General features: G+C 58.6%; 7 protein-coding genes across 7 annotated transcripts; 4 read left to right on the top strand and 3 right to left on the bottom strand.

Annotated features, from left to right (window-relative positions):
- Nucleotides 1-545: 545 nt before the first annotated feature.
- Nucleotides 546-935, bottom strand: B0T26DRAFT_719508 (uncharacterized protein). Its single transcript, XM_060442427.1, has one exon. It carries the CDS (start codon nucleotides 917-919, stop codon nucleotides 692-694), a length of 228 nt encoding a protein of 75 aa, XP_060295415.1. The 5' UTR covers nucleotides 920-935; the 3' UTR covers nucleotides 546-691.
- A 1,761-nt stretch (nucleotides 936-2,696) lies between these two features.
- B0T26DRAFT_650377 (uncharacterized protein) lies at nucleotides 2,697-2,945 on the top strand (the record flags this gene model as incomplete). The annotated part of the gene is made up of 1 exon (XM_060438173.1): nucleotides 2,697-2,945. One exon carries the CDS (start codon nucleotides 2,697-2,699, stop codon nucleotides 2,943-2,945), a length of 249 nt encoding a protein of 82 aa, XP_060295414.1.
- A 6,408-nt stretch (nucleotides 2,946-9,353) lies between these two features.
- Nucleotides 9,354-12,396, top strand: B0T26DRAFT_719504 (glycoside hydrolase superfamily). The gene has a single exon (XM_060442426.1). The coding sequence runs from the start codon at nucleotides 9,463-9,465 to the stop codon at nucleotides 12,253-12,255; it is 2,793 nt and encodes a 930-aa protein (XP_060295413.1). The 5' UTR covers nucleotides 9,354-9,462; the 3' UTR covers nucleotides 12,256-12,396.
- Nucleotides 12,397-13,015: 619 nt separating this feature from the next.
- Nucleotides 13,016-15,503, bottom strand: B0T26DRAFT_651228 (uncharacterized protein; the record flags this gene model as incomplete). Its single annotated transcript, XM_060438256.1, has 5 exons — nucleotides 13,016-13,574; nucleotides 13,643-13,996; nucleotides 14,102-14,427; nucleotides 14,486-15,043; nucleotides 15,105-15,503. 5 exons carry the CDS (start codon nucleotides 15,501-15,503, stop codon nucleotides 13,016-13,018), a joined length of 2,196 nt encoding a protein of 731 aa, XP_060295412.1.
- Nucleotides 15,504-17,645: 2,142 nt separating this feature from the next.
- On the top strand, nucleotides 17,646-18,455 carry B0T26DRAFT_600693 (glycosyl hydrolase family 61-domain-containing protein; the record flags this gene model as incomplete). Its single annotated transcript, XM_060435728.1, has 1 exon — nucleotides 17,646-18,455. A coding segment is annotated over one exon (810 nt), but the record flags the coding sequence as incomplete, so codon positions are not given.
- Nucleotides 18,456-18,935: 480 nt separating this feature from the next.
- Nucleotides 18,936-20,517, bottom strand: B0T26DRAFT_719498 (uncharacterized protein). Its single transcript, XM_060442425.1, has one exon. The coding sequence runs from the start codon at nucleotides 20,157-20,159 to the stop codon at nucleotides 19,116-19,118; it is 1,044 nt and encodes a 347-aa protein (XP_060295410.1). The 5' UTR covers nucleotides 20,160-20,517; the 3' UTR covers nucleotides 18,936-19,115.
- A 559-nt stretch (nucleotides 20,518-21,076) lies between these two features.
- B0T26DRAFT_648401 (cytochrome P450) lies at nucleotides 21,077-22,929 on the top strand (the record flags this gene model as incomplete). Its single annotated transcript, XM_060437999.1, has 2 exons — nucleotides 21,077-21,810; nucleotides 21,963-22,929. 2 exons carry the CDS (start codon nucleotides 21,077-21,079, stop codon nucleotides 22,927-22,929), a joined length of 1,701 nt encoding a protein of 566 aa, XP_060295409.1.
- Between the last annotated feature and the right edge of the window lie 818 nt (nucleotides 22,930-23,747).

Here is a 23,747-nt window from a genome sequence, read left to right as displayed (position 1 = left end):
CAGTGCTCCTGATCTACCAACTAACTCCCTTTTACCTGCGCTCTTGTCCTGCTACTACCGGTTTCAGACCACACAAGATTCACTTCAGGGAGACAGAAACATTGAGCAACATGGCCAGGCCTTTCGCCGTCATCGACGACGAGGGGCAGACAGGCTTCACAGTCGAGACGCCCGGAGCTCTCAGCGTGCCGTCGTACAAATACGATGCTTTGCCCTCGCAAGGATCCCACTTCCGCCTGATAACGCTGCGTCCCTCCGCGGGCGAAAGCACATCAGGCGCTCGCCTGGAGTGCGACATCTCTGTCCACGAGCTGCACGCACCATCAACACTGCCGTACACGGCGCTCTCATACTGCTGGCAGAACCCCCGATTCGACGGCATGACGGTCAGCGGGCAGCCCATCGGCGCCGACGACGAGCTGCGGACAACGTACACCGTGAGCCACGCGCTGTGGTGCCGCAAAACCGACAGCAGCAGTAGCAGCAGTAGCAGCAGTAGCAGCAGTAGCAGCAGTAGCAGCAGCAGCAGCAGCAGCACGCGGCTCCTGATCTCGACCAGCCTGCGCGATGCGCTGCTAAAACTGCGGCCCGCGCCCGGATCAGACCCCATCAGGCTGTGGGTCGACGCGCTGTGCATCAACCAGGCCGACGCGGGCGAGCGCGCCGCGCAGGTCCTGCTGATGCAGTTCGTCTACCACAACGCCGCCGCCGTGTGCATGTGGCTCGGGACCGAGGACCGTTTCACGGCCGCGGCCTTCGGTCTTGTCCAGCGGCTCGGCGGCACAGAGAGCCAGCAGCGCCACGAGCCGCCGGAGCTCTCCCGCCCCGACGCCCTGCAGCGGCTCGGCCTGCCGCCGTTCCCGTCGCCCGCCTGGGAGGCGCTGGCGCGCCTGTTCGAGCGCCCGTATTTCCGGCGCATATGGATATTGCAGGAGATGATTGCGGCACCGCGCACCTCGCAAGTGTGCTGCGGCGGCGAGCGCGCCGTGCCGTGGACGACGCTGGTGCACGCCGTGGCGTTTCTGCACCGCGCAGGCTGGATCCCGGCCATCAACGCGCGGTTCGGCGACGGCAGTAGCAGCGGGCAGGACAACTTCGCGTTCGTCGCGATCGCGCTCGACGTCAGCGCGGCGTGGATGAAGGGCGCAGCGTCGCCAGAGCAGCGGTTAGCCGTCCGCCGCAGGGCGCAAGCCGCGCGGCCGTTCGACGCCACGGACCCACGCGACAAGATCTTTGCGCTCGTCGGCATCGTTAATGATTTTGGCCACCGCGACCTGTTTGGCGAGGATAGCCCGGAGGGCCTCGCGGGCGGCGGTACACCGCAAACGGCCACGCGAGACGGCACAGTCCACGCGACGTTCCGGCTCGACGAGCGCGGCAGGTCGCGCGAGGACGTCGCCATCGAGGTGCTGCAGCGGCACCCGGACGTGGCCATCCGCGGCCTGCACGCCGCGCTGCTCGACGTGTTCCGCGGGTGCGTACGCGTGGCCGACGTGATCCTGCACCCGGATGGGGACTTCACCGCGCCGGCGTTCCTGAGCAGCTACGCGGACGCCTCGGCGAAGACGATCGCTGGCCTCGGCTACCTAGGCCGGTTCAGGACGGACAGCCGCGGCCTAAGTTTAGATCACAAGCGCTGTGCTGACTTTGCGAGCAGCGCGTTTTCCATGTTCGAGACGGGTTTCAGCGCGTACACGCAGCTCATCGGCGAGTACAGCGACGCGGACTTCTTCGCGGAGCTGTGCCGGACGCCGGAGATCCGCGAGGAGGTCGCGCGCTTCCGCGAGGGCACGGCGTGGATGGTTGAGTCGCTCGAGCTGAAGCCATCTACTGCTGCTGGTGACGGCAGGTCAGGGGAACAGCAGCGGCTGACTCCGATCGTGATCGGCGACCGAGCGACGCTCGACAGCCTCGAGTACGCCGTCGCCTTCGAGCGGCAGTACCCGGACTGGGCGTGGAGTGCCGCGGGATGGGTGATGCCGGCGTACGACCGGCCGGTGGAGGACGTGTTCGCCGAGTTCGCGGCTAAGTGCGTGCTAGACGACGGCGACCTCGACATCCTCGGCGAGGTCGAGGACGCGGCTGCTAGGAAGCTTTCCGAGCTCCCGTCGTGGGTGCCCGACTTCAGCGCGCCGCTGCTGCTGCGCACGCCGCTGACGCGCTGGAAGGCGAGCACCAACGAGGGTTTCTACGCTGCTGCGGGCTATTCCAGGGCCAAGCCCTCCTGGACCGTGCAGGACCGGCGCGTGCTGGGGCTGGAGGGGTTCGAGATGGACCAGATCGCTGTGGTTGCTGGAGGGGGCGCGATCTGTTCTAATAATGGCGGCGGCGGCGGCGGCAACAACGGCACCAGGGGCCCGACAACTCTAGAACAGGCCCGTGAATGGGCTGTCTTGCTCGACCAGCTCGCGTCAGACGCAAACGGCCACTACCTGTCCGGCTGCACCAAAATTGAGGCTCTATGGCGGACGCTGCTAGGAGATCGCACGGCACAGGACGAGCACCCTGTTCCAGCCGTCTGGGCCGGCTACTTCCGCGCGCTCCGGGCCCTACTGCCTAGTAACGACAACACGGCGTCGGCCGCATCCTCCCGGGGGCTCGGCAGCTTGCGCATCGCGCCGGGCGAGCACGTGCCGCTGGCACTCAGCCAGCTGGTGGCCGACAGGGCCAAGTTCGCGCAGGCCATGGCGCCCGCCATGCTGGGGCGGCGGCTGGTCGTCACCCGCAAGGGCTATCTGGGCGCAGCACCGCGCTCGGCGCAGGTGGGAGACGGCGTATATGTGCTGGCCGGGGGCCACGTGCCATTCGTGCTCCGAAGGGACCAGTCAGGGGGGAGCGCGCCGTCCACGTTCTGGTTGGTCGGCGACTGCTATGTCCATGGGCTCATGCACGGAGAGGCGCTGCGCTGGGAGGGATCCCGCTGGGAGGACGTGCGGCTTGTTTGAGGTTACGGCAGATACGGGGGCGCGGTTGGCCGCCTAGTCCTATCCGAATTCGTCTGCCAGCCCCTTTTCTCGCCGCCGAAGCGGATTCGGATGGACTTTACTTCTTTCTATCTACTGAGACGTGTCAACACGACTTATTCCACCTCCCAGCCCCATCAATCAACAACTGCCATGTCAACACGGTGGCGGTTTCTGCACTCCGCACTCCCCCTGATGATGTGCGCCCATAGCCAGCATGCTTACGTGCTTAGACAGGGCAAAAATGACCTGCTTGATGGCCTGGTCGTGGGAGCTCGCGCGCCCTGTCTGCGGAGTTCAACGGTGCCGCAGCTTGCCTGGATGTTGCAGAAGTTTGTCGACATGTACTTGTGGTACTCGGACTTGGGCTTGGGTACTGGGACAACACGCTTCTGGTTGTCGTACATCAAGTCGACGACGTGGAGCAGGGGCCGGGACTTTGCCGTGAGGAATGGTCCCTAGACGTGGGACCAGTGCTTTGTAGAACCCTGGGCATGGAACTCGTCGTAGCGTAGCTTAGCTTGGGAATGTGTTCCGTGTTCGGCACGGCGTATGGGTTTGCATTGCGGTCCTTGGGCATGATGGTGACGAGGGATGTTCCCAGTAGCATGTGCCGCAGCAGGCAACACTGGCCATCTGCTCCTCGGTGTAGTAAGGATGGGCCGGGCTGGTTCCGGGCGTGACATGGACGTGCATAGAGCAGGAATTATTGACGTAGATGTTGAGCCAAAAGGCCAGCGACTGGTGAACCAGCTCAATCTCATCCTTCCGGGGCTCGTCGGAGCGTATGGGGCGAGACACAATTTCAAGGCACTCTTGTCCAAAACCAGCTCGGGCCCGTACTGGAGGGACGGACCATCAATGCTTTCGTCACTTAGAAAATCGCTTGGTCGGTGCCTGCAGCTCATCCAGAGACTCGTCATCCCCAACAGACCGGCCGCCCGTGTCATGTCAAATAAGCTCCTTCACGGGGGTTCTCGCGGCTTTCATCTTCCAGAGCTTGGATTACACACTACATTGACCTTGACTATCATCCATCAGAATTGTGGCTTCCTCGAGGATGTGTCTGACAGCCCGGCGAAGACGAAAACGCTGGTTGACCTTGGCGCTTTGGTGGCATCCTTCTCGTCGGCGTTGCTTGTAATGTCAAAGTCCCAACCCTGCCAAGACGCGGGAAGCACACCATCATGTTTAAAAGCCAATGCTTGTACATCTGAGACGTGGTTCTCTTTGAGTTCAAGGAGAATCTCGTGCTCGCTGCCCCGCACAGGAACGGGGTTCGACATTGTTGAGGCCTGGGGTTACTAGGGATGGGGAAGAGGCGGAACTGTCTGGACAAGGCGCAAAGAAAGAGTTAAGACAACGAATAACAAAGTATGAGACGGTTTGCTGCCGTGTGCCGATCGCTTTGAAGGCTTGTTGTTTCTGATGCTACAGCTGGCGAGGAAACGCAATCTTATTTACCCGCAGTCACAACTCAAGATGAATTGGTGTAGAATTTTGAAAGAGAGCCCACACCTGCAACCGTGTTGCTGGTTGTCACACTCCGTCACGCCTTGCCAACCGATCGAGCCTACCTAGCGAACCAGGGACGCCGCGACGGCGGCTGTACTGTCACAGAAGCCTGCGAGATGAAACAACCATGCTGCAATAAGCATAGCACCCCGCCTCAAACTCATCAGAGTTGGTCTCGCATCCCAAGAGACGAGGTTGCAACGGTCATATCGGGCCGGCTTGGCTCTCAACTTACAGGACACTAATCGAATACCAAGTTGCCCTGGATGTGCGTCGAGAATAAACAAAGTGCGACCTATTGCAAGTAGCACGTTTGTTTCGTCTTGGGTTCGTCATAGACCAGGTAGTAAGACGCGAGCTAACATGTTCTAATTTCGGCGGCGAGGCGAGGCGGAATCGGGTTCGGTGTCAGCACGGCAACACACGCCCGAAACACTTCGACTTAGGTACCACATTGCTATTTCTATCCCCCGACCTCAGTCGACAGCCTCTCCACGCTGGTGCAACACCAGGAAAGTCAATTCACCTACTTTTCACACACGGATAGGGACCATTTGTGATCTCGCGCCCTCGGATCTTACGACGGCTTCAGCCCTGGCCACTCTGACAGACAGGCGGCCACTTTCTCGGTGCCAACCAACACCACCTCAACCTGCACGAAAATACCTTTGATGGAAACAAAACGACACCCTGCCGCTCCATTTTATTGCCAATTCAGGGTTTCGCTCGTATTCGGCCACACCGTAGTGCCCAAATGCATGTTCCAGCTCTGACCAACAACGCCGCCCCAATCTTGGCCCATCTTCTGCTCTTTTGCTCTCGGCTGGCCGTCTTGTCAGACCGGGTGCGAACGGCAACTGCCAAATGATGTCGCGAGAGTCCTCTGGCCACAACGGGATACGTGATTGGTTATCGGTTTCACTTCACGTCCAGCAATATATATATACCTCAGCCGCCCCTCGCCGTGACCACTCCCTTTTCGTCGGGCAGGGCAGGGGTTTTGCATTACGTAGCTCCTGCAACTTCCACTCTTGCAATCGAACTCTCAGCGGACCCGACTCAACAACGCGTTGCTAACAATCAATCCAAACTTCGGTCAAGACAAGCCATCAATATGTCTTACGCAGAATTATCGGTTAACCTGAGAAAGACTACCCTAAGACAGGGGCTTTTTGGACAATCCACCGACGACACCAGCAAGCAGACCCTGGACTATACCGCGCCTAGAGAGCCGTGGCGAGCCAGAAGACGGCGCCGACGCCTTAGCGCTTGGTTGGTTTGTTTTGGGGTCTTTCCGCTTTAGTACGGTAACCACGAGGGCGCACTCTTGATCGGACTGGCCAAGTTTTAAAGCCCGAAGGAAAGAGAAGGGCAAGTAGGCAAGTAGGCAAGTAGGCAAGTAGGTAAATATTATAAGCCTACCTAAATAAATGGCGAGATATTCCATACTAGATCCATCCCCAAACGAATAAGTATGTTTTACCATACCCCACCCCCCAACGGATCACCCTAGCAGTGGATCACCCTTTTACACCAAAACACTCCCTTTCTGAACAACAACGTAGTCAATTGTGAAGCTATTCGCAAGTAGGCAATTGAGCTAGTTATGTAATTGCATATAGTTTAATCTTAGTATAGATTTTTTAGCCCAGAAGCCCTACTTCTTTCGCTATATCGTCGCAAAGTACTCTAAATTAACTCCAAATTAGCTTCCTGACATTCTTCTTCGCCTACCTTTGAGTATGAATTGCGTCTTATATTACCACAATGTCTGAACAAAGTGACGATAATATGGTCAATGCGTACGTAGACGTCATAGATAATAAGCTTTCTATTCGTCAATCGGCTTAAAAGTATGGAATTTCTTATACAACGTTGAACCGGCGACTCAACGGAGTCCCCCCCAAAGAAGAGGTCCTCTAAAAACAACGCAGTCTCACAGAGCCTCAAGAAAAGCGGCTTATTGAGTGTATCGTCAAGTAGGAAAGACTCGGCTTTGTTCGAGTTACTCAATAGTATCTAGCATTGCTTCAAGACTCTGTAAAGATGCGGGGCAAAAAGACCCTGTAGGGAATAACTGGATTTCTAGCTTCAAAGCTAGAAACGTTACAATCTGGAACACTGAGGGTTCCACGGAGCTAGACCCGGTCTAGGACTGTAGGGGTGGGGGTGGGTGAGCTGTAGTGCGGCGAATCACACAGGTAAAGCGAAGTATAAGGAGCAAACAATAGTGCACAGATTGCGAGAGTCTCACTCTCAATCAGTCAAGCCATGAATGACAAACCATATGCATTGATAGCTGAGGAATCAACTCTCAGGGAGTGTTCCTCCAACTTCCTATATAGAACTATGAGTAACCAATCAGAGTGCTTTCCTTATATGCTCAGTGCTCCACTTGGTACTCAGTCCTGACTGAGTACTCAAGGCCACACTGAGTGCCCTGCTCCGTGCGCTCAGCTCAGTCTTAGCAGACTGAGCGAACTGAGCGCTTCCGGATTAGCTGCAGTGACCGAAGGAAGGCCCCGCCTTCCCGACTGCATACGCCCAATCCAAGGGAGGCATTATAGCGCCTCCTGTACCCTAGACCAGGATCGTAACAAGAAACCCCGATATTCGAGCCAAAGTAGGTAAGAGAATGGAAGCCGCTCGTTTTAACGAGTTTCCTTCTAAAGCCGTCAACCAGCACTTTAATATAAGGGAAAAAGAATACGACTGGATCAGGCCTGAGCTTACCTTTAACGTCGATAAGGCCGGCATTAATATGGCGGGCTTTGGTAAGTAAATAATACCTATTTATATTATCTATTACTTATACTATATAGGGCTCAATTTATTAGTCCTGGGGATATTAGAGACGAAGAGAGCCTACCTAAAAGCGATCAAGGTCGTGGCTGGTCCACCATTATCAAATATATTAGTACTGGGGGGCCTCGCACTCGGCCCGGGTATCATTTGAAAAGAAACATTTTAAAATGCCGTAGTTTGAAGAGTAAATGTAGAAAATTTATAACTGGCGCTTCGTTACTACAGAAAAGGGCTGGACTGACAACCACATAGCGATCAGCTGGCTTGAGGATATTTTCATTCCACAAACCGACGCTGAAGAAGAGGCTGAAGAAGAAGAGTTGCCTGCAAGACTGACAAGATCTGGCCGTGCACTTCGTGTGCCAGCACAACATATGGATTAAACAATCAACCAGCTACATTTTGCTATATTTAGCTTGTAAATAGCTTTACAATTGAGTGCGCTGTTGTTGTTTACAGATGTAGTGTTTCTAGGGTGATCCGTTGGGGGGTGGGGCATGGTATACTAAGCTACTAGCCTCGATAAAATCTAGGAACTCCCTCTAAAAAAGCCGGATTAAAACTCGCCAGGGGAGGATTCGTCGGGCTAGCTGGTTAGCGCTTGTGAGACAGCCTGGTAGTTTCGTGGGGATGAAAAATACACCCGATTTGTTCGCCTGTCCCGCCGCGGTAATTGCGCACTTGGCGGCTCTCCCGTAATGGCTCATCATTTTTCAGCGTCGATACTGGCTCTAACAGCAAAGTATTGTCCTGCTCGTATGGCTTGGTACAAGCTTCATCGCGCCACTTCTCTGGTCAGGCAGGGGACCACCATGTCTTGACCAGGTCGAGACTTTCTGAGGCATACAGAAGCAGTCGCTCCTTTCCGGGAGGAGATATGTTCCGCAAGCCCGCCGTCTTCAGATTAGACTGTTCGGTGCTCCAGTCGCAAAGTACCGCAGTTACGCATACTTCAGTGCAGTCGCATTATATCTACAAGGATGCTATGAACATGGTCTGATCTTTACTCTAAACGTGCTCATTCATGAACCCCGCCGTGGGAAAAGGGAGCAATTCGGCGATAGCAGAAGCACAGGTTATGAAGACTTCAATGACTGGCTACCTACACTCTTGCCTGCCGCTATCCCAAGTCTAACGTCACCAAACTGCGAGCAGCTGAGAATCCATCTACACCAGCATGGCCACCCCTACGCCGACAGGGCCAAAGACCGGATCACGAGCGAGACGAGACGACGTGGAGTACAGACGACGTGGAGTACGTGGGTACAGACCCGACGTGTAGGAATATGCAGGACTCTGGGTGACTGACAGGTGTACTGTGACGTTGCCAATACGAGAGACGTGAGGGTGCTGGTTTCATTCCGTGGCAGGTCACTAGGCCCTTGCCAACAAGGCAGCTGCTCTGCTGGGGCATGGTCTCATTGCCCTATCTGCGCACGCTTGCCTGGCTGGGGAGGTGGCAGCCTAGTCCCAATCTGGCGAATGTGACCTCAGATTAAGCTTCTGTCACCCGCGCGAGTCCCGTTCTGACTGCTGCACAGATAATGTAGCACCATGCTGCACAGCCGTTTGCAAGTTGCATTAGCCCCTCGTAGAAAGATTATTTGCGGCAGGGATTGCAAGTGCAAAGTTTTGGCCGAGGAACCAAGGGACCGAGGAACCAAGGGAAAAAAAAAAGTGAAAAAAAAGTGAAAACTTTAGATCAAAACACATATCGAAAAAGAGAAGTAAATGGGAAAGGCCTCAATTAGGCAGCTCCTTTTCTTGGCAGTTACCAAGTAAATTGCTAGACCTCAGGTGCCACTCCAGTGCATATTACGTGCTGCAAGTCTTCATTGAGGCTACCCGAATGCCGGGGCAGCCAAGCGGTCCGAGGAAGCGGGTGCAAAGGCTAGAGCTTTATTTATCCGCGAACCTTTGGAGCGTCGCGTCTGGGTGGCGTCTGATAGTGGGATGCTGGTTGGCAGACCCCGTCTAGGAAGGTCGGAGGCTGAATGCAGTGGCAGATGGTCAATCGCAGCGAAGCCCAGGCCGAATATGCGGAGGCGCACTGTGTGTAGCCTGTCGGGTTAATATGTAACGTTGAATTCGGTTGCGGGGAACAGGACAGGCTGGACTCGGGAGCCACGGCCAGCAAAAAACCCAGCGGCGACGGTCAGGCTCGACGCTAGAGAATGAAATGCCATTTATGGGCAGCCGCCTCCCCATATGCACATGCCAGGCTAGATCCACGACACAAGACGCAGTCCGAGGAACCTTCGTGAGAGGCAAACCGGCCCCTACATTGACCATGCAGCCAAAAACGGCGGTTGCCCTCTGCCTGGCCGCCGCGGGCCTCCAGGCGGCCGAGGCCGCCAAACGCCTTGTCTCTGCCGCCGGTCAGGCCGCGGCGATCCCGTCGTGGGACCTGCAGTCGAGTTCAAAGGCGGGCGGGGACCTCGCAGCCCTGTCCAAGACGGGCGTCGACACCTCCTCGTGGCACCACGTCGCCGCGTCGAAGTGCACGCTGATGGGCTGCCTCGTGCAGAGCGGCGTCTACGACGACACGCAGCTGTTCTTCTCTGACAACCTTAGCAAGGTCGACTCGGACCAGTTCCTGGTCCCGTGGCTCTACCGCAACGAGTTCGCCCTCGACGATCCCGCCCCGGGCAAGCACTACTTCCTCAAGACGCACGGCATCACCTCGCGCGCCGACATCTTCCTTAACGGGAAGCAGGTCGCCGACAAGAGCGTCCAGGCCGGCGCCTACGGGGGCCACACGTACGATATCACCAGCTTCGCCGACAGGAAGAACGCCATCGTCATCCGTGCCTACCCGACGAGCTACTACTACGACTTCGCCATCGGCTGGGTCGACTGGAACTACTGGCCCAACGACAACGGCACGGGCGTGTGGCGCGACGTCGAGGTCAAGCAGACCGGCTCCGTGGCCCTCGGCCCGCTCCGCGTGGTCACTCAGCTCGACTCATCGCTCGGTGCGCAGCCGGCAAACGTGACGCTCAAGTCCAAGGCGCAGAATCTGGAAACGACGGCCGTCACCGTCACGGCCACCGGCTCCGTCACGCCCGCCTCCGGGGGGGACCCGGTCGCGTTCAGCAAGAAAGTGACGATCCCGGCGCTGTCGACGGTCGATATCGTCCTCGGCACCGCCATCAAGAAGCCCGCCATCTGGTGGCCCAAGCAGTGGGGCGACCAGCCGCTCTACCTGGCCAACCTGACGGTTTCCACCGCCGACGGGGACGTCTCGGACTCTGCGGGAAGCCAGTTCGGGTTCCGCACCGTCACGTCGCAGTACAAAAACAACGACACCATGTTCATCGTCAACGGACAGCCCTTCCAGGTCATCGGCGGCGGCTACGCCCCGGACATCTTCCTCCGGTGGGACGGCGCCCGGCTGGAGTCGGAGCTCGAGTACGTCCTCGACTTGGGCTTCAACACGATCCGGCTCGAGGGCAAGAACGAGCACCCGGAGCTTTACGACGCTGCCGACCGAATGGGCGTCATGATCATGCCCGGGTGGGAGTGCTGCGACAAGTGGGAGGCGTGGAGCTACAACAACGACCTGGCGGTGACCACACCCGTGTGGAACGACGCCGACTACGCCATCGCCAACGCGAGCATGATGCACGAGGTGGCCATGATGCAGACGCACCCGAGCCTGCTCATGTACTTCATCGGCAGCGACTACTACCCCGACGACCGGGCCGCGCCCATGTACCTCGACGCGTTCGGCGCCGGCGACTGGCAGGTGCCCGTCATCGACTCGGCGTCGTTCAGGGGCGACGACTCCAAGTACGGGCCGGCCGGCATGAAGATGGAGGGGCCGTACGACTGGGTGCCGCCCAACTACTGGTACGACACGGAGCCGTACGGCAGCCGGCTCGGCGCGGCCTACGGCTTCAACACGGAGCTCAGCGCGGGCGTCGGCACGCCTGACCTATCGAGCCTCAAGAAGTTCCTCTCGGCGGCGGACCTCGACGACCTGTGGAAGAAGCCCAGCAAGAACCTGTTCCACATGTCGACAGCCACGTCGTCCTTCCACAACCGCGCCATCTACAACAATGCGCTGTGGAAACGATTGGGCGCCCCGACGTCGCTCGAGGACTACGTGCAGAAGGCGCAGATCAGCGACTACGAGGCCAACCGCGCGCAGTTCGAGGGCTACTCGTCGCTGTGGAGCGCCAAGCGGCCGGCCACGGGCGTCATCTACTGGATGCTGACGGGCGCGTACCCCAGCCTGCACTGGAACGTCTGGGACTACTACATGCACCCGGCGGGCGGCTACTTTGGCGCCAAGGCCGGCAGCCGGCAGGAGCACGTTACGTACGACTACGTGCGCCAGGCCGTGTACCTGGTCAACCACTCACTGGGCAAGACCGGGCCGCGGACCGTCGACATCCAGGTCATCGACACGGCCGGCAAGCTGACGTACAGCGGCAGCGTGGCAGCAGCGACAGCACCCAACGCCAGCAAGAACATCGCGTCGCTCAAGTCGGCGCTCGGCGGCATCAAGGACGTCGTGTTCCTGCGACTAGTGCTATCCGACACCAAGAGCGGCGCAGTGCTCAGCCGCAACGTCTACTGGCTGGCCAAGACAACCGACGTGCTCGACTGGGACAACTCGGACTGGTTCGTGACACCCGTGACGACGTACAGCGACTATACGGCGCTCAACAGGCTGGCGGCCGCCAACGTGACGGTGACGGCCGCGCAGCAGCAGCTGGCTAAGAGTGGCCCAGTGACGGTCACTCTCGAGAACCTGTCGGCCGTGCCCGCCTTCTTCGTCAGCCTCAACCTCGTCGACAAGGCCGGCCACGACGTCGTGCCGCTGACGTGGTCCGACAACTACGTCACGCTGTGGCCCAAGGAGAAGCTGACACTCACTGCCACGCCGATTGGGGGCGCATCGGCGGGTGCTTCTGTGTTGGTCACTGGGAAGAATGTGGCCAAGCAGACTGTGGCTGTGTCGTAGGTTCCGGTTCCAGTCTGGTTGTGTCGTAGGTTCCGGTTCCGATCTGGTTGATCGGCGGCTTCCTTTGGCGTTGGCACCTATTGGTTCTTGTCTATAGCCATCTTTGATCAGGTACACGAATCGAATTCGAGTAAACACTGTCCAGTGATTGTTTCTTCAATTAGGCGACGGGAAAAGGTGATCTCGCTTTCATATCTCATCTGGCCTGCCCCTGAGCAGTTAAACTTTGACCCTGTATTCCCTCCAGGGGGTCCAGGGAGTAAGACTGCTTGTCCGATTGGCGATTTTTTACCCAAAAGAATCAGACGCTGACAGGATCTGGAAGAGCGTATTGATCCGGCTGCTAGACGTAAATCTGCCGCCGCTAGTTCAACCACATCCTTACCCCTCTTGCTCACCGCTGTTCCAATTCCAAAGCTTACCTTCAGGTTTGCCCCACCACAGTCTCTTCCTAGCCTCAAAGCCGTGCGAGTCGATCCGCCAGTCCGACACGCCCTATGGGGCTTTCACAACCTGGAGCTGCTGTCTCTCGCGGTGCCGAACCTCGAGGGCAGAGCAGTCAAGAATTTCATCGTCATACGGGCCCTACAAGCACGCCTCAATCACCTCCGCGCACTGCACCTCCAGCACGGCGACCTCGACGCCGGCGAGTTCGAGCAGCTGCTTAGCATTTGCCCGTAGCTGGCGGAGCTCGGGTACCACATCCGCAAAGAAGTTCCCCCATACAAGCGGTTCACGCCGCGGCAGGCCCGAGCCGGCTTCATCGCTCCGAGTCCATGGACAGGTTGTCCCATTTCTTCAAGAGAGCGCCCAGGTCGCGGCCGTGCTTCCTCGAGTCTTCATCCTCGTCGCTGCCCGACTGCGCCTCGAGGAGCTCGTTCTGCGTGGGCACGATGAATGAGATGGACAGATCCTTGGGGTCGCACTTGTGCCGTGTGAGCCCCTCGACATAGGGCCGGGCTTCGCGGGGAATGGGCTTGTTCGTCGCGGCGGCCAGGGCCAGCACACCCTGCATGGCCAGTCGAACAAGGGGCAGGTCGCGCTCGACGACGTGCATCAGAGCACAGCCGCGGGTGAAGAGATTCTGCGCGTACGCTTCACCCAGGAGGGGCACGAGCGTTGGAGCGATGTTCCAGATGCAAATGAAAAACATGGGCGAGTACTCTCCGAAGCCCCATCGGCGCGCATATGACTCTGCGAGCTCGACGTCGGTGGTGCAAAGCTGCAGTATGACTAGCCTAACGGTATAACGATCCCGGATCCAAGCGTCTGGGTGTAAAGGCCTAATGATATGATACGCCGTGAGGTTGAAGACAGCCCTAGCATTCGCGAGTTGGGTGAGCAGTTGGACACTTGGATAAGAGAGAACCCTAAAGGGCCTGCTTACTTGAGATAAAGCGTCTGGGGCGCAGGATTGTTTTGGTACAGCAGGTGAGGTGGCACCGCTTGTTCTACTGCCGCGAGCTCTGCGAAGAAGCGCCTTCTCGCCTTCGTGTCTTCGTCATCCCCGACAGCATGTTTTGACTGTATGCTGTACGTAATGACCTTTTGCTGGAGGATGGACAGCTCGCAGGCGACATGGAGAACCGCAGGAACCAGTGGCGGTTGTGGTGATGTCGGCCCAAATGGAAGCCCAAGAACGTCTTGATTTCCGGGGCCACCCGCAGAGCCAACGTGGTCGAACACACATGGTATCGTGGGCGGAGGCGCCAGCGGCTTGAAATATGCACCAGACATGAGGCTGCTGTAAGGTTTTAGCCAGCCAGTCAACAATCAAAGAGGGCGAGAGTTGTTGTTCAGTCTCGTTCGGAACGGTCTATGCCAGCTCCAACCCTCAAGGACTTACCTTTCAATAAAGAACAGACCCCAGCATGTCTTGGACAGTGCGACACGTTTCTCGGCATTTTCCGGTTTCTGGGGATCCAGACTGAGAAAACGCTTCTCCGGTTTTAGTCTCTCCAGCACGTCGAACGCCGCGAAGCGATACATGGCCCCTGCCCGGTTCGTGCCCTGACAGCACGACACGATATACATCAGGTACAGGCCATGTGCTGTTGCGAGATTAGGCTTAACCACCTCGAAATCCATATGCTTCTTAGCCTCGGCAAAGAAGAGGGCTCCGAGGTCAGTCTTTGTCACGCGGCCGAGGTTCCTCGCCCGGTCCGAGAGTAGCTGTACACTGCAGTTAGTATTTTAGGCTTCCAGGAATGAGCAATTACGGGCAACGGACCGACCGTAGTGCGCAGATGGCGTTGACCAGGAGCGGGGTGCAGTACTGGGCGCCTAGGATTCCGCGGCGCATATCGTTGATGAACAAAGCTTGGTCGACAAAGAAATAGGGGAAACCGGCATCCCATTTGAAGAAGGCCGTGATGAGGCTTGAAACGAGACCATCGCCAGCAACCGGAGTCCAGGGAAGTGCCGGGACCTTCAGAGCGCTCTGAGCCAGGGCTTCGGCATCCAAGTCGGCGACATGGCGGTCGGCCATGCCCGAGCCGGCAGTTGAGGGAACAACGAGCAGTGTCTCGGCCTCCCGGAAGTACTGCAGGACCGACAGCGGGTTGTCGGATGCGCGAAGGCGGCGGTAGAGTTCGAAGGCCTCTTTCTCGGGCCTGAAGCGGAGGTAGGCGAGGAGGTCCTTAAAGTCGCTGTTTTCGCGCTCCAGCTGTTCAGACGTCACCTTGAGGTCGGCGTAGCGCGAGATCGCGCCCTCCCTCACGGCGTACTCGCACTGGGTGTCGCCGTTGCGTCTGACGCAGGCGCTGCAGACGGGGCGGACGCCATCGCACTGATATGTGGAGAAGGCTTGTCAGGCGTGTGCCGTGTCGGACGGGGGCTGATATAGCAACCTTCGTTTTCTTCTTCTGACAGGCGAAGCAGGCGAATTTGTTGAGCGGCCGTCTCCTGGCTTGCTTGACGGCGGCGCGCTGGGCCGACAGAGACAGGTCTGGCTGGGCCGACGAAAAGGACGACGAGGTTATGGTTGGAGACGGCAGAGAAACGGGTGTAGTGGGCTTTTTGGCGCGGGCCGATTGCGGTGGTCGAGGCTTTGTGGACGTGGGCGTGGATGTGGACGTGGGCGTGGATGTGTATGTGGGCGTGGATGTGGATGCGGGCGTGGATGTGGACGCGGGCGTGGATATGGACGCGGGCGTGGATGAAGGGGGGCCGGGCTCGGATGCGTCGGTAGGCGCAAAGCCCAGGGCTGGCTGCTGGAGCGGCGGCGTAGGCGGCGAGCTTTTTCGCATCGTCGCCCGAGTCGAAAGGCCAGCGGAGCGGGTGCAGGGAGGCGCCAATTGGACCAGCGCTCGATGCCCGTCGCGTCGGGTCGACAAGATGACACCTCGTCCACGACTTTTGCTAGGTTTTGGCTGGGGTTTGGCCAGCAGGGCGAGTTTGAAGGGACGAAAAGCCGGGGGAGTCACGGAAAGTGGGGAAAGGGCCCTGCCAAAAAGACAAACCCTCGGAGGCAGGTCCAGAATTATTGGGCGTAAAGTTGCGAGCAGGGGAAGCATGTCGTGTTTCCCCGGCAGGCACGACAAGCTCTCTCCCAAACCCGCAACGAACTGATGATTTGCGCAAGAAACTAGCTCCAGTTGGCATCGTATTTTTGGGAATTGGTCGGGCCATTCCGTAAGCTAATCGTGCTATTCTTGTCCATACCTAGGAGCCCGTTGGACTTATCGCAAGCCTTCCTAGCGCAAAGTCTAGGACACGATCGAAAGATGGAGGAAAGCTTTTCCGTTGCCAGTAATCGATCCACGTACCAGCAAATTGAAATTGGCTTGTATTAGTGTGACAGGAACTGAACCAACAGACGAACCTTGGGTACTTGTGGCCGAGCTTTTCTCAACCGAAACGAGCATGGGGTGCAGGCATGCGCCATCTGTGACCCCGCATTTTACCTGGAGACGAGGGTGATGGGATGAGCTTAGCTGCACTTAAGCCGGGCTCCCAGTAGTTAGACGCACAAATGTGTGCGCTTACGTAAGTGTGAAATTGCTTATGTAATCCTGAAAATGCAATTTTTTCGCACCCTTTTCCACTACAGCCAACCTATCGCCCACACTGCAGCCATAGCCAACACTGCAGCCCTAGCCACCTTTCCAGACGGCTGCTTCGACAGGCCTTATTCGAATCAATCAACGCGTACGCAAAGCCATTTTATATTTACGTAAATGCGCACACCGTGTGCGTCTAGTAGGAGCCCTTAATTAAGGCCGCTAGCAAGCACGTAAGCCGCCAGCAAGCACGTCCCGAGGTGTGCCAATCACTGGTGACGCCCCGAGGTGTGTCATTCACTGGTGGTGCCTAGCTGCACAGTCGGTGACGCCATATGTTTGACTCTGCTGAGACGCACGTCAGGCTACACATCCGTCTCGAAGTTCTCATGGGCCACAAAGCTGGTCAACGACGTCCCAGTCCGGAGCTGGGGGACCGAGGTACAGACGCAATCACCATGCCTGGGAACCGCCCAAGGCAGCGCTTGCAGCTGGGGCCAGGCCAGGCCCAGTATCGTCTCAATGCTGATTCCTTTGTGCCACTCGCATTGATATGGTGCTTGGAGAGGCATCGTGGCCCAGCGGCCTGTCCAGACCTTGCATTTGACAGTAAGCTTGGCAGTTTCACTGGCGTCGCTTACACATGTGCGGGGCGTGGGGCGGCGGGCCTGTGGCGGACCACAGACCCCACCCAGCGAACCAGGTCACTGGCAAGAGCCCTGAAGCCTGCTGGTCAGGGGTTCGGCAAACCGCCCAGGGCCCGCACGCCGATCCCCTTCGCAATCCCCTCCCGCCTCGTGAAACCCAGAGCCGACATTGGCACATTCCAGACCCCGCAAGGCCGCCGGCCACGGCCGATGGATTTGTCCATTGTTTCCCCAAACAGCGCCGACCGCAGTCCCTGGACGGGATTTCGCAAGCCACCAAGCGCCTTACACCCCCGTTGGTCTGATTCATGCCCCGGTTCCCAAGGGGTAGCGAGACGGCACCATCTGCGTGCTTCCGCTTGGCGAAAAGAATCCCCATGTTTTTCGTCCGATTTTCCACGGCGGCGTCGAATAACCAAACAAAATTGCACGCGAGGTAAGGTGCCATGGGAGCTGGCCCCTGGGCTCAGATCCGGCACGGGCTGCACATGCATAAGAATGAGCTCTCGGCTTCGATGCTCACTTGACATCACCTTGATAGACGGTAGTAGCACTCTTTCGCTTCCCTCCTCTTTTCTTCACTCCTTGGGCTTCAGCCTCGTTCGTTCCTTGCCATAGTAGCCATTCTGTCCTTCTCTTCGTCTCTATATCCTTCGTTACGGCCAGCCCGAACGAGTTTCCACTCCACAAAGACCATCTACGTCAAGTTCCATCACAACCCACAACAATCATGCACCTCTCGACTGTGGCACTGGCACTGGTGCTTGCCGCCAGCAAGGTATCGGCCCACACTACCATGTTCAGCGTCCAGGTCGACGGGGCAGACCAAGGAGACGGCAGGAACGTCTACATCAGGTCGCCCCCCAACAACAGCCCGGTGAAGGACCTGGCCAGCCCGGACCTCGTGTGCAACGTCAACGGCGGCAGGGCCGTCAGCTCCTTTGTCAAGGCGGCCGCCGGCGCCACCCTGACGTTTGAGTGGTTCCACGACAACCGAAACGACGACATCATCGACGGCACGCACAAGGGCCCCATCATCACCTACATCGCGCCCTTCACGGCAACCAACGGGGCGCAGTCCATCTGGACCAAGATCGCCGAGGACGGCTTTGACAGCGCCACCAAGCTGTGGGCCATCGACAAGCTCAAGTCTAACGCCGGCAAGAACAGCTTCGTCCTTCCCGCCAGCATCGCCCCTGGCCAGTACCTAGTCCGCCAGGAGATCATTGCGCTGCACGAGTCCGACGCCACGTTCAACGTCAACCCCGCCCGCGGTGCTCAGTTCTATCCCAGCTGCGTCCAGGTCGAGGTTACCGGCTCCGGCACCGTCGTCCCGAGCGACAACTTCAACTTCAACACGGGCTACACCTACTCGGACCCCGGCATTGCCTTCAACCTGTATGCTGCGTTCACCAGCTACACCATCCCCGGCCCCAAGGTCTTCTCCGGCGCCGCGGCTGTCGGCGGCTCGCCTGCTACTGCCCCCGTAGCGACCGCCACCGCTGTGTCATCCAGGGCCGTTGTGGTCCCCACCACCGCCCCGGCTGCCGTCCCGACGACGCTCTCCACCGTCACGCGCGCGGCAACTTCCAGCACCACCGCGGTTCCGGCCGTCGTCTCGCCTACCACGAGCCGAACCCCCGCCGTCATTGTCCGACCAAGCAGTACCCGCCGGACGTCTTCCAAGCCCACTCCTGTCCGCTGCGGCGGCAAATAAGTGTCTTGGAGACTGGCGGCGGCGTGCAGACTCGATGGCCGATGTGCCATTGATATTCTTCTTCTACCATGTGCTTCTTCTACCATGTGCTTCTTCTACCATGTGTTTATCTACTTCATTTGCGGGATGGGTCGCACATTCTGATCTGGCGAGCTAGATATTGTTGCCTTCTCGGGCAGAATCGCTCTTTGGCGGTTATGCTTCTCGCGTATATATTTTTTATCATTCTTACGTTGTGCAGCGTTGTATATAAACTCCAAAGCTGCTTTTGCCACCACAACTTTGCATCTTTATCATCGTGGTCCTAATTATGCGTGTGCCACACAATGACGTCTGACAGTCGGTAATTATGGAGTACGCCCTTGGTCAATGGTACTTCAGGTGACGACATGACACTAATTTCTTCTATATGAATGAATGATGCAACTCCTCTGCAACTCCTCTATGTTCCCTTCTCTCTTTATGCAAGCTTAAAATGTTGACATTTCGTCCCAGTTAAAGATGGAACTCCGACCTGTGGTCCTCAACCCACCGGTCAAACGTGGTGGATGCCCTGCCGCCGTACTTCTCCACATTCGCAGCCGCCTCCTGGTGCCCGGAATAGTTAAACGGCGTGCTAAGCATCTCGACGAACCCCTTGGCCAGGAACGCCGGGCGACCACCGGCAACTAAGTAGTCAAGTGCGTCCTGGTCGCGCAGCCCCGTCACTGCAATGTCCTTGCCGAGCGCCTTTCCAACAAGCGCCACGGCCTCCTCCTGCGAGAGCAGCCGCGGCCCGGACAGCGTGATGGCCGACGGCCCGGTGTAGGCGGCGGGCCCATGGGCCAGAACGATCCCACCGACGCGGCCAATGTCCTCGGGCGCGATGAAGTCCCACACGGCCTCGGGGTAGGGCAGGTGGATGTGGACGCCGCCGGCCTCGGTGGGCACCGTCTTCTTGAACCACGGCAGCACGTTGCGAGCGAAGAAGGTGGGGCGCAGGGCGACGAAGCCGGCGAGCCCAAACACGTCCTCGATGGCGATTTCGACCTGCGCGTGGGCGTAGGCCAGCGGCAGGCTCGGCGGGATGGCGCGCGCGGCGGGGCCCTGCGGCGCCGCGCTGATGGCGTAGCTGCTGAGGTAGACGACAAAGTCGATGCCTGCCGCCCGCAGGGCCTCGAACCCCGCCCGCTGGTGGTCTGCCGTGCCGGAGGCCATGTACAGGAAGGCGCGCGTCGCGCCCGTCTGCGCCACGGCCGCCCGCAGCGTCTCGGGGTTCGTCAGGTCCGCGTACACGCGCTCAAAGCCGGCGGCTGCCTCGTCGGCGGCGCTGAGCCCGGGGATGGGCTTCTCTGTGTCGCGCAGGGCGAGGTAGACCTTGGCGCCTTGCTCTTGTGCGGTCCGGGCTGCGAAGGGGCCGATGGTGCCCGTGGCGCCGAAGACGATGACCTTGGGAGAAGACATTGTGAATGTTTGGATGTGATGCTGGCCGGGATGGCTTCTGTGGCCGAGATGCGCTGGTCTGGTGGGATGCCGCGGGTAGAGTTGTGAGCTGATCATTAAAAGGTGTGATGTTGCTGTGAGTTGATGGAATGAGAGGCGGCAGAGTGTCGGATCATGTTGGCTTTAAGTATACATTGGGAGACAAGAGAATTTGAAATCGAAATGCCATTCCATTCTACCATTTGTCACCGTGTTGCATGCTGCCACGAAACTGGTCGCGTTGTCGTCATTTCGCCCTACACCCGTCCTAAGCCCCGGCCATCCCCTCTAACCTCCGAGAATCTCGGTGTCATCAGCCAATGAGTGCGCTTCGTGTTGTTCGGTGTTAAGCCCACCTTTCCGAAAGCGGCATAACAGCGAGCGCCGACCTTGGCCGCTATCTCCGGGAGGATTCCGGGGATAAGTCGCACGTAAAACAGGTAAGCGCACGTGAAACAAGTAAGCTAAGCAGGGGAAGCATTGGTAAAAGGGGTGTTTTAGTGATTGAAGGATCCTGCGCGTCCTAAACGGCTGGGAATCTAACCCTTGCTTATTACCCATTCAATGCGATATTTGCGACCACAGGCTAGGAAGACTAAATGTTGGGTCGCCCAGCTCCAGCAGTTGCAACATCACGATCCGTCACAGCACGCTTCGCAATTTACATCCAAAAACCACATCTTTCCCGTCTCGCGGGTTGCTCGTCCATTCGTCCCCTAGCCAAGTCTTTGTTGGGTTGAGTACTCCTCGCCCCTGCTTCTTTTGGGCATTGCTCGGCAAAATGGAGAACAATACTAAGGACGACAATACTAAGCATGAGAAGACTCGGTTCATTGTCCCTCTGCAAAGACACCCCGTGGTCCAGATTCCTGCAGAACTCATTTCCTGAACTGCTCCCACTCAACCCAACAGGACCAAACCCTCCAAGCCCTAGTCCACGGCCGAGAGACATCCAAGCAAGTCACCAACTAGCCGCCAAGACACACGCAACCAACATGGCAGACAGCCAATCCGCAGAAGATTTCTTCAGTGTCGCCGAACAGCTCCTCGACCGAGGCATTGCCGCTCTCAAAGCGCTGATCCCCATCATCTGGCTGCAGAGCAAGACGACGCCCATCCAGTTCCTCGTCGGTGGCACCGTGGTGCTGCTCGTTTCGCTACTGCTCGGCATCTCACCACCGCAGGACCCGGCCGAGCCGCCACTGATCAAGCCGCGCATCCCCGTCGTCGGGCACTTCTGGGGCCTGTTCCGGGGCCACGCGGCCTACTTCACGCGGCTATACGACCGCACGAAGCTGCCCATCGCCACGGTGACGGTGGGGCACCAGAAGCTGTACGTCATCTACGACGGCGCGCTGCAGCAGGCGGCGCTGCGGGCCAAGGACATGGACGCGCAGACGCTGATGGTCGACGCCGTCGCGCTCATCTTCGGCGTGCACCAGACCACCGTCGACACACTGCTCGGCCGCGACGGCGTGCACCCCAGCATCATGGCGCCTATGGAGCACGTCTTCAAGCTCACGCTGCAGGGCGAAAACATGAGCCGCCTCGCGCGCACCGCCCTGGGCGCCCTTGCTGACACCCTCAATAGCGTCGACAACGCCGCCGGCGGCATCCCCGTGCCCAACCTCTACCGCTGGCTGCAGACTCTCGTCAGCCAGACCACCTCCAAGGCCCTGTGGGGCGAGCACAACCCGTACCAGAATGGGAGCTTGATCAGCGCGCAGTGGTAGGTTACTGTCTTCAGTGTCTTGTCGTCTCGCCCCCCCGCCCCCCCCCCCTTCACCCCCCTCAAAATCCCCCCTCCCACCCCCCAAAAATCCCTCCCAAACCGCTTTCTCCAGCGGATAGCACAAACACTAACAAGCGCCGCCCACACAGGGAATTCGACGACAACGTCAGCCCGGTCATGATGCTCGGCATATTCCCAAGCCTGCTAGCGCGCAAAGCCCACCGAGCAAGGGTACGGATCGCCGCGGCGCTGGAGCGGTACTTTTCGGCGCGGCACGACAGCGACAGCGACAGCGGCGCGAGCGCGTTCGTGCGCGAGCGGTCGCGGCTGCTGCGCAGCTACGGCGTCGACGACGGCGAGCTGGCGCGCAACGAGACGGCCATCACGCTGGTTGCTACCAGCAACGCCGTGTCGACGCTGTTCTGGTGCCTCGCCGAGGTGTTTGCGCGCCCGGATTTGCTGCGCGATGTGCGCGCCGAGGCTGCGAGGGCTGTTATTGTTACAGAGAGTGGCAGGGATAGCCAAGAGACGGCGGGCAAGGGGCAGTGGCAGCGCGCCACGGTGCCGGCGGTCGGGCTCGAGGCGCGCGTGCCACTGCTGGCCAGCGCGTACCGCGACGCGATACGGCTGGCGAGCCAGAGCGTAGCGTCGCGGCGGGTACTGCGCGACACGGTGATCTTGGGCGGCGGCGGCGGCGGGCCCTCGTACCTGCTCAAGGCGGGCACCGACGTGTTCCTGCCGGCGAAGCAGGTGCACCGCGACCGGGCCGTGTGGGGCGACGACGCCGAGGCGTTCAACGCGCGGCGTTTTCTGTCACGCGCCCAGGGCGGCGACGCGTCCGACGACACGCTGCGCCTTCGCAAGGCCGCGTTCGTGCCCTTTGGCGGCGGCAAGCACCTGTGTCCCGGCCGCCACTTCGCCTTTGTCGAGAACCTGGCCACCATGACTGCCCTGGCGCTTGGGTTCGAGCTCGACGGGCTTGACGCGGTGCGGCTGGACATGGCCGAGTCCAAGCGCGGCGAGACGGCCAAGCCGGTGCCTGGCATGGCTGGGGGGCCTGTGGTGCTGCGCCGGCGGAAGGGCTGGGAGCATGTTGTTTGGGAGTTTTCTTGCTGAGTGGCGGGTGCAGGCAAGGCCGAGTTATTATGGAAAGCAGTTATTATGGAAAGGGAGGCATGAAAGGGACCCATGGAAGCGGACTCATGGAATACATGTGCCGTGGTCGGGACTGCCGAATTCTGATTGCTCAGCGTTCCCTGCTGGATCCACCGAGGCTAGTCAATCAGATTCCGCGCTCGGGTCACTGTTAAAGTACCATGTCTTGATAAATACAACCACATCCTCCCCTGCTTGCTTGTTCTCAACTTCCTCCTTCTTCCTTCTTCCCTCTCCTCCATTCCGGTTCCGGGCCGTAGTTCAGCCAATAGGACACTCTGCAAGTGCACACAGCCGGCGTGGTCTACATGTCACCACCCTGGTGTCACCGCACAGTCAACTAATTGAGGCAGGGCTGCAATATGGTTGCTGTATTCGTAGAATCTAAAGCTAAGGAAAGAAAAAGGAAAGAAAATTACAATGCTTGTGCGGTGCGCAAGGAAATAAGGTGGGTTGTGGATCACGTGTCAGGGCTACGCACAGACCACGTCCCAAGTTGCTGCAGCCAGTCGGCACGTGCTTCCCAGCTCCTTGTCTTGGTACCTGCCGTGGCACCTTGGCTTGTTTGTAACTGTCAGACTGCAACAGCACTTCTAGGATTGTGTGCACCAGAGTGAATTGCTCTTATTCTCGTCCTCCAGTCTTTCCACAAAAGACTCTCTCTCTTATACTTCCTTATGTGGCAATTACATGACGAAACCCAGTGGCGAAGATTACGCACCATAGATTCCAGAACCTTCTAGGCCATTCCATCTGACAGTAACAGGCTTCTTCCTCAT

The sequence above is a fragment of the Lasiosphaeria miniovina genome (assembly GCF_030549165.1).
Source record: "Lasiosphaeria miniovina strain SMH2392-1A chromosome Unknown B0T26scaffold_5, whole genome shotgun sequence".
NCBI lineage: Eukaryota > Fungi > Ascomycota > Sordariomycetes > Sordariales > Lasiosphaeriaceae > Lasiosphaeria > Lasiosphaeria miniovina.
The sequence above is the reverse complement of the archived record's forward strand: the minus strand, read 5'-3'. Positions and strand labels throughout refer to the sequence as shown.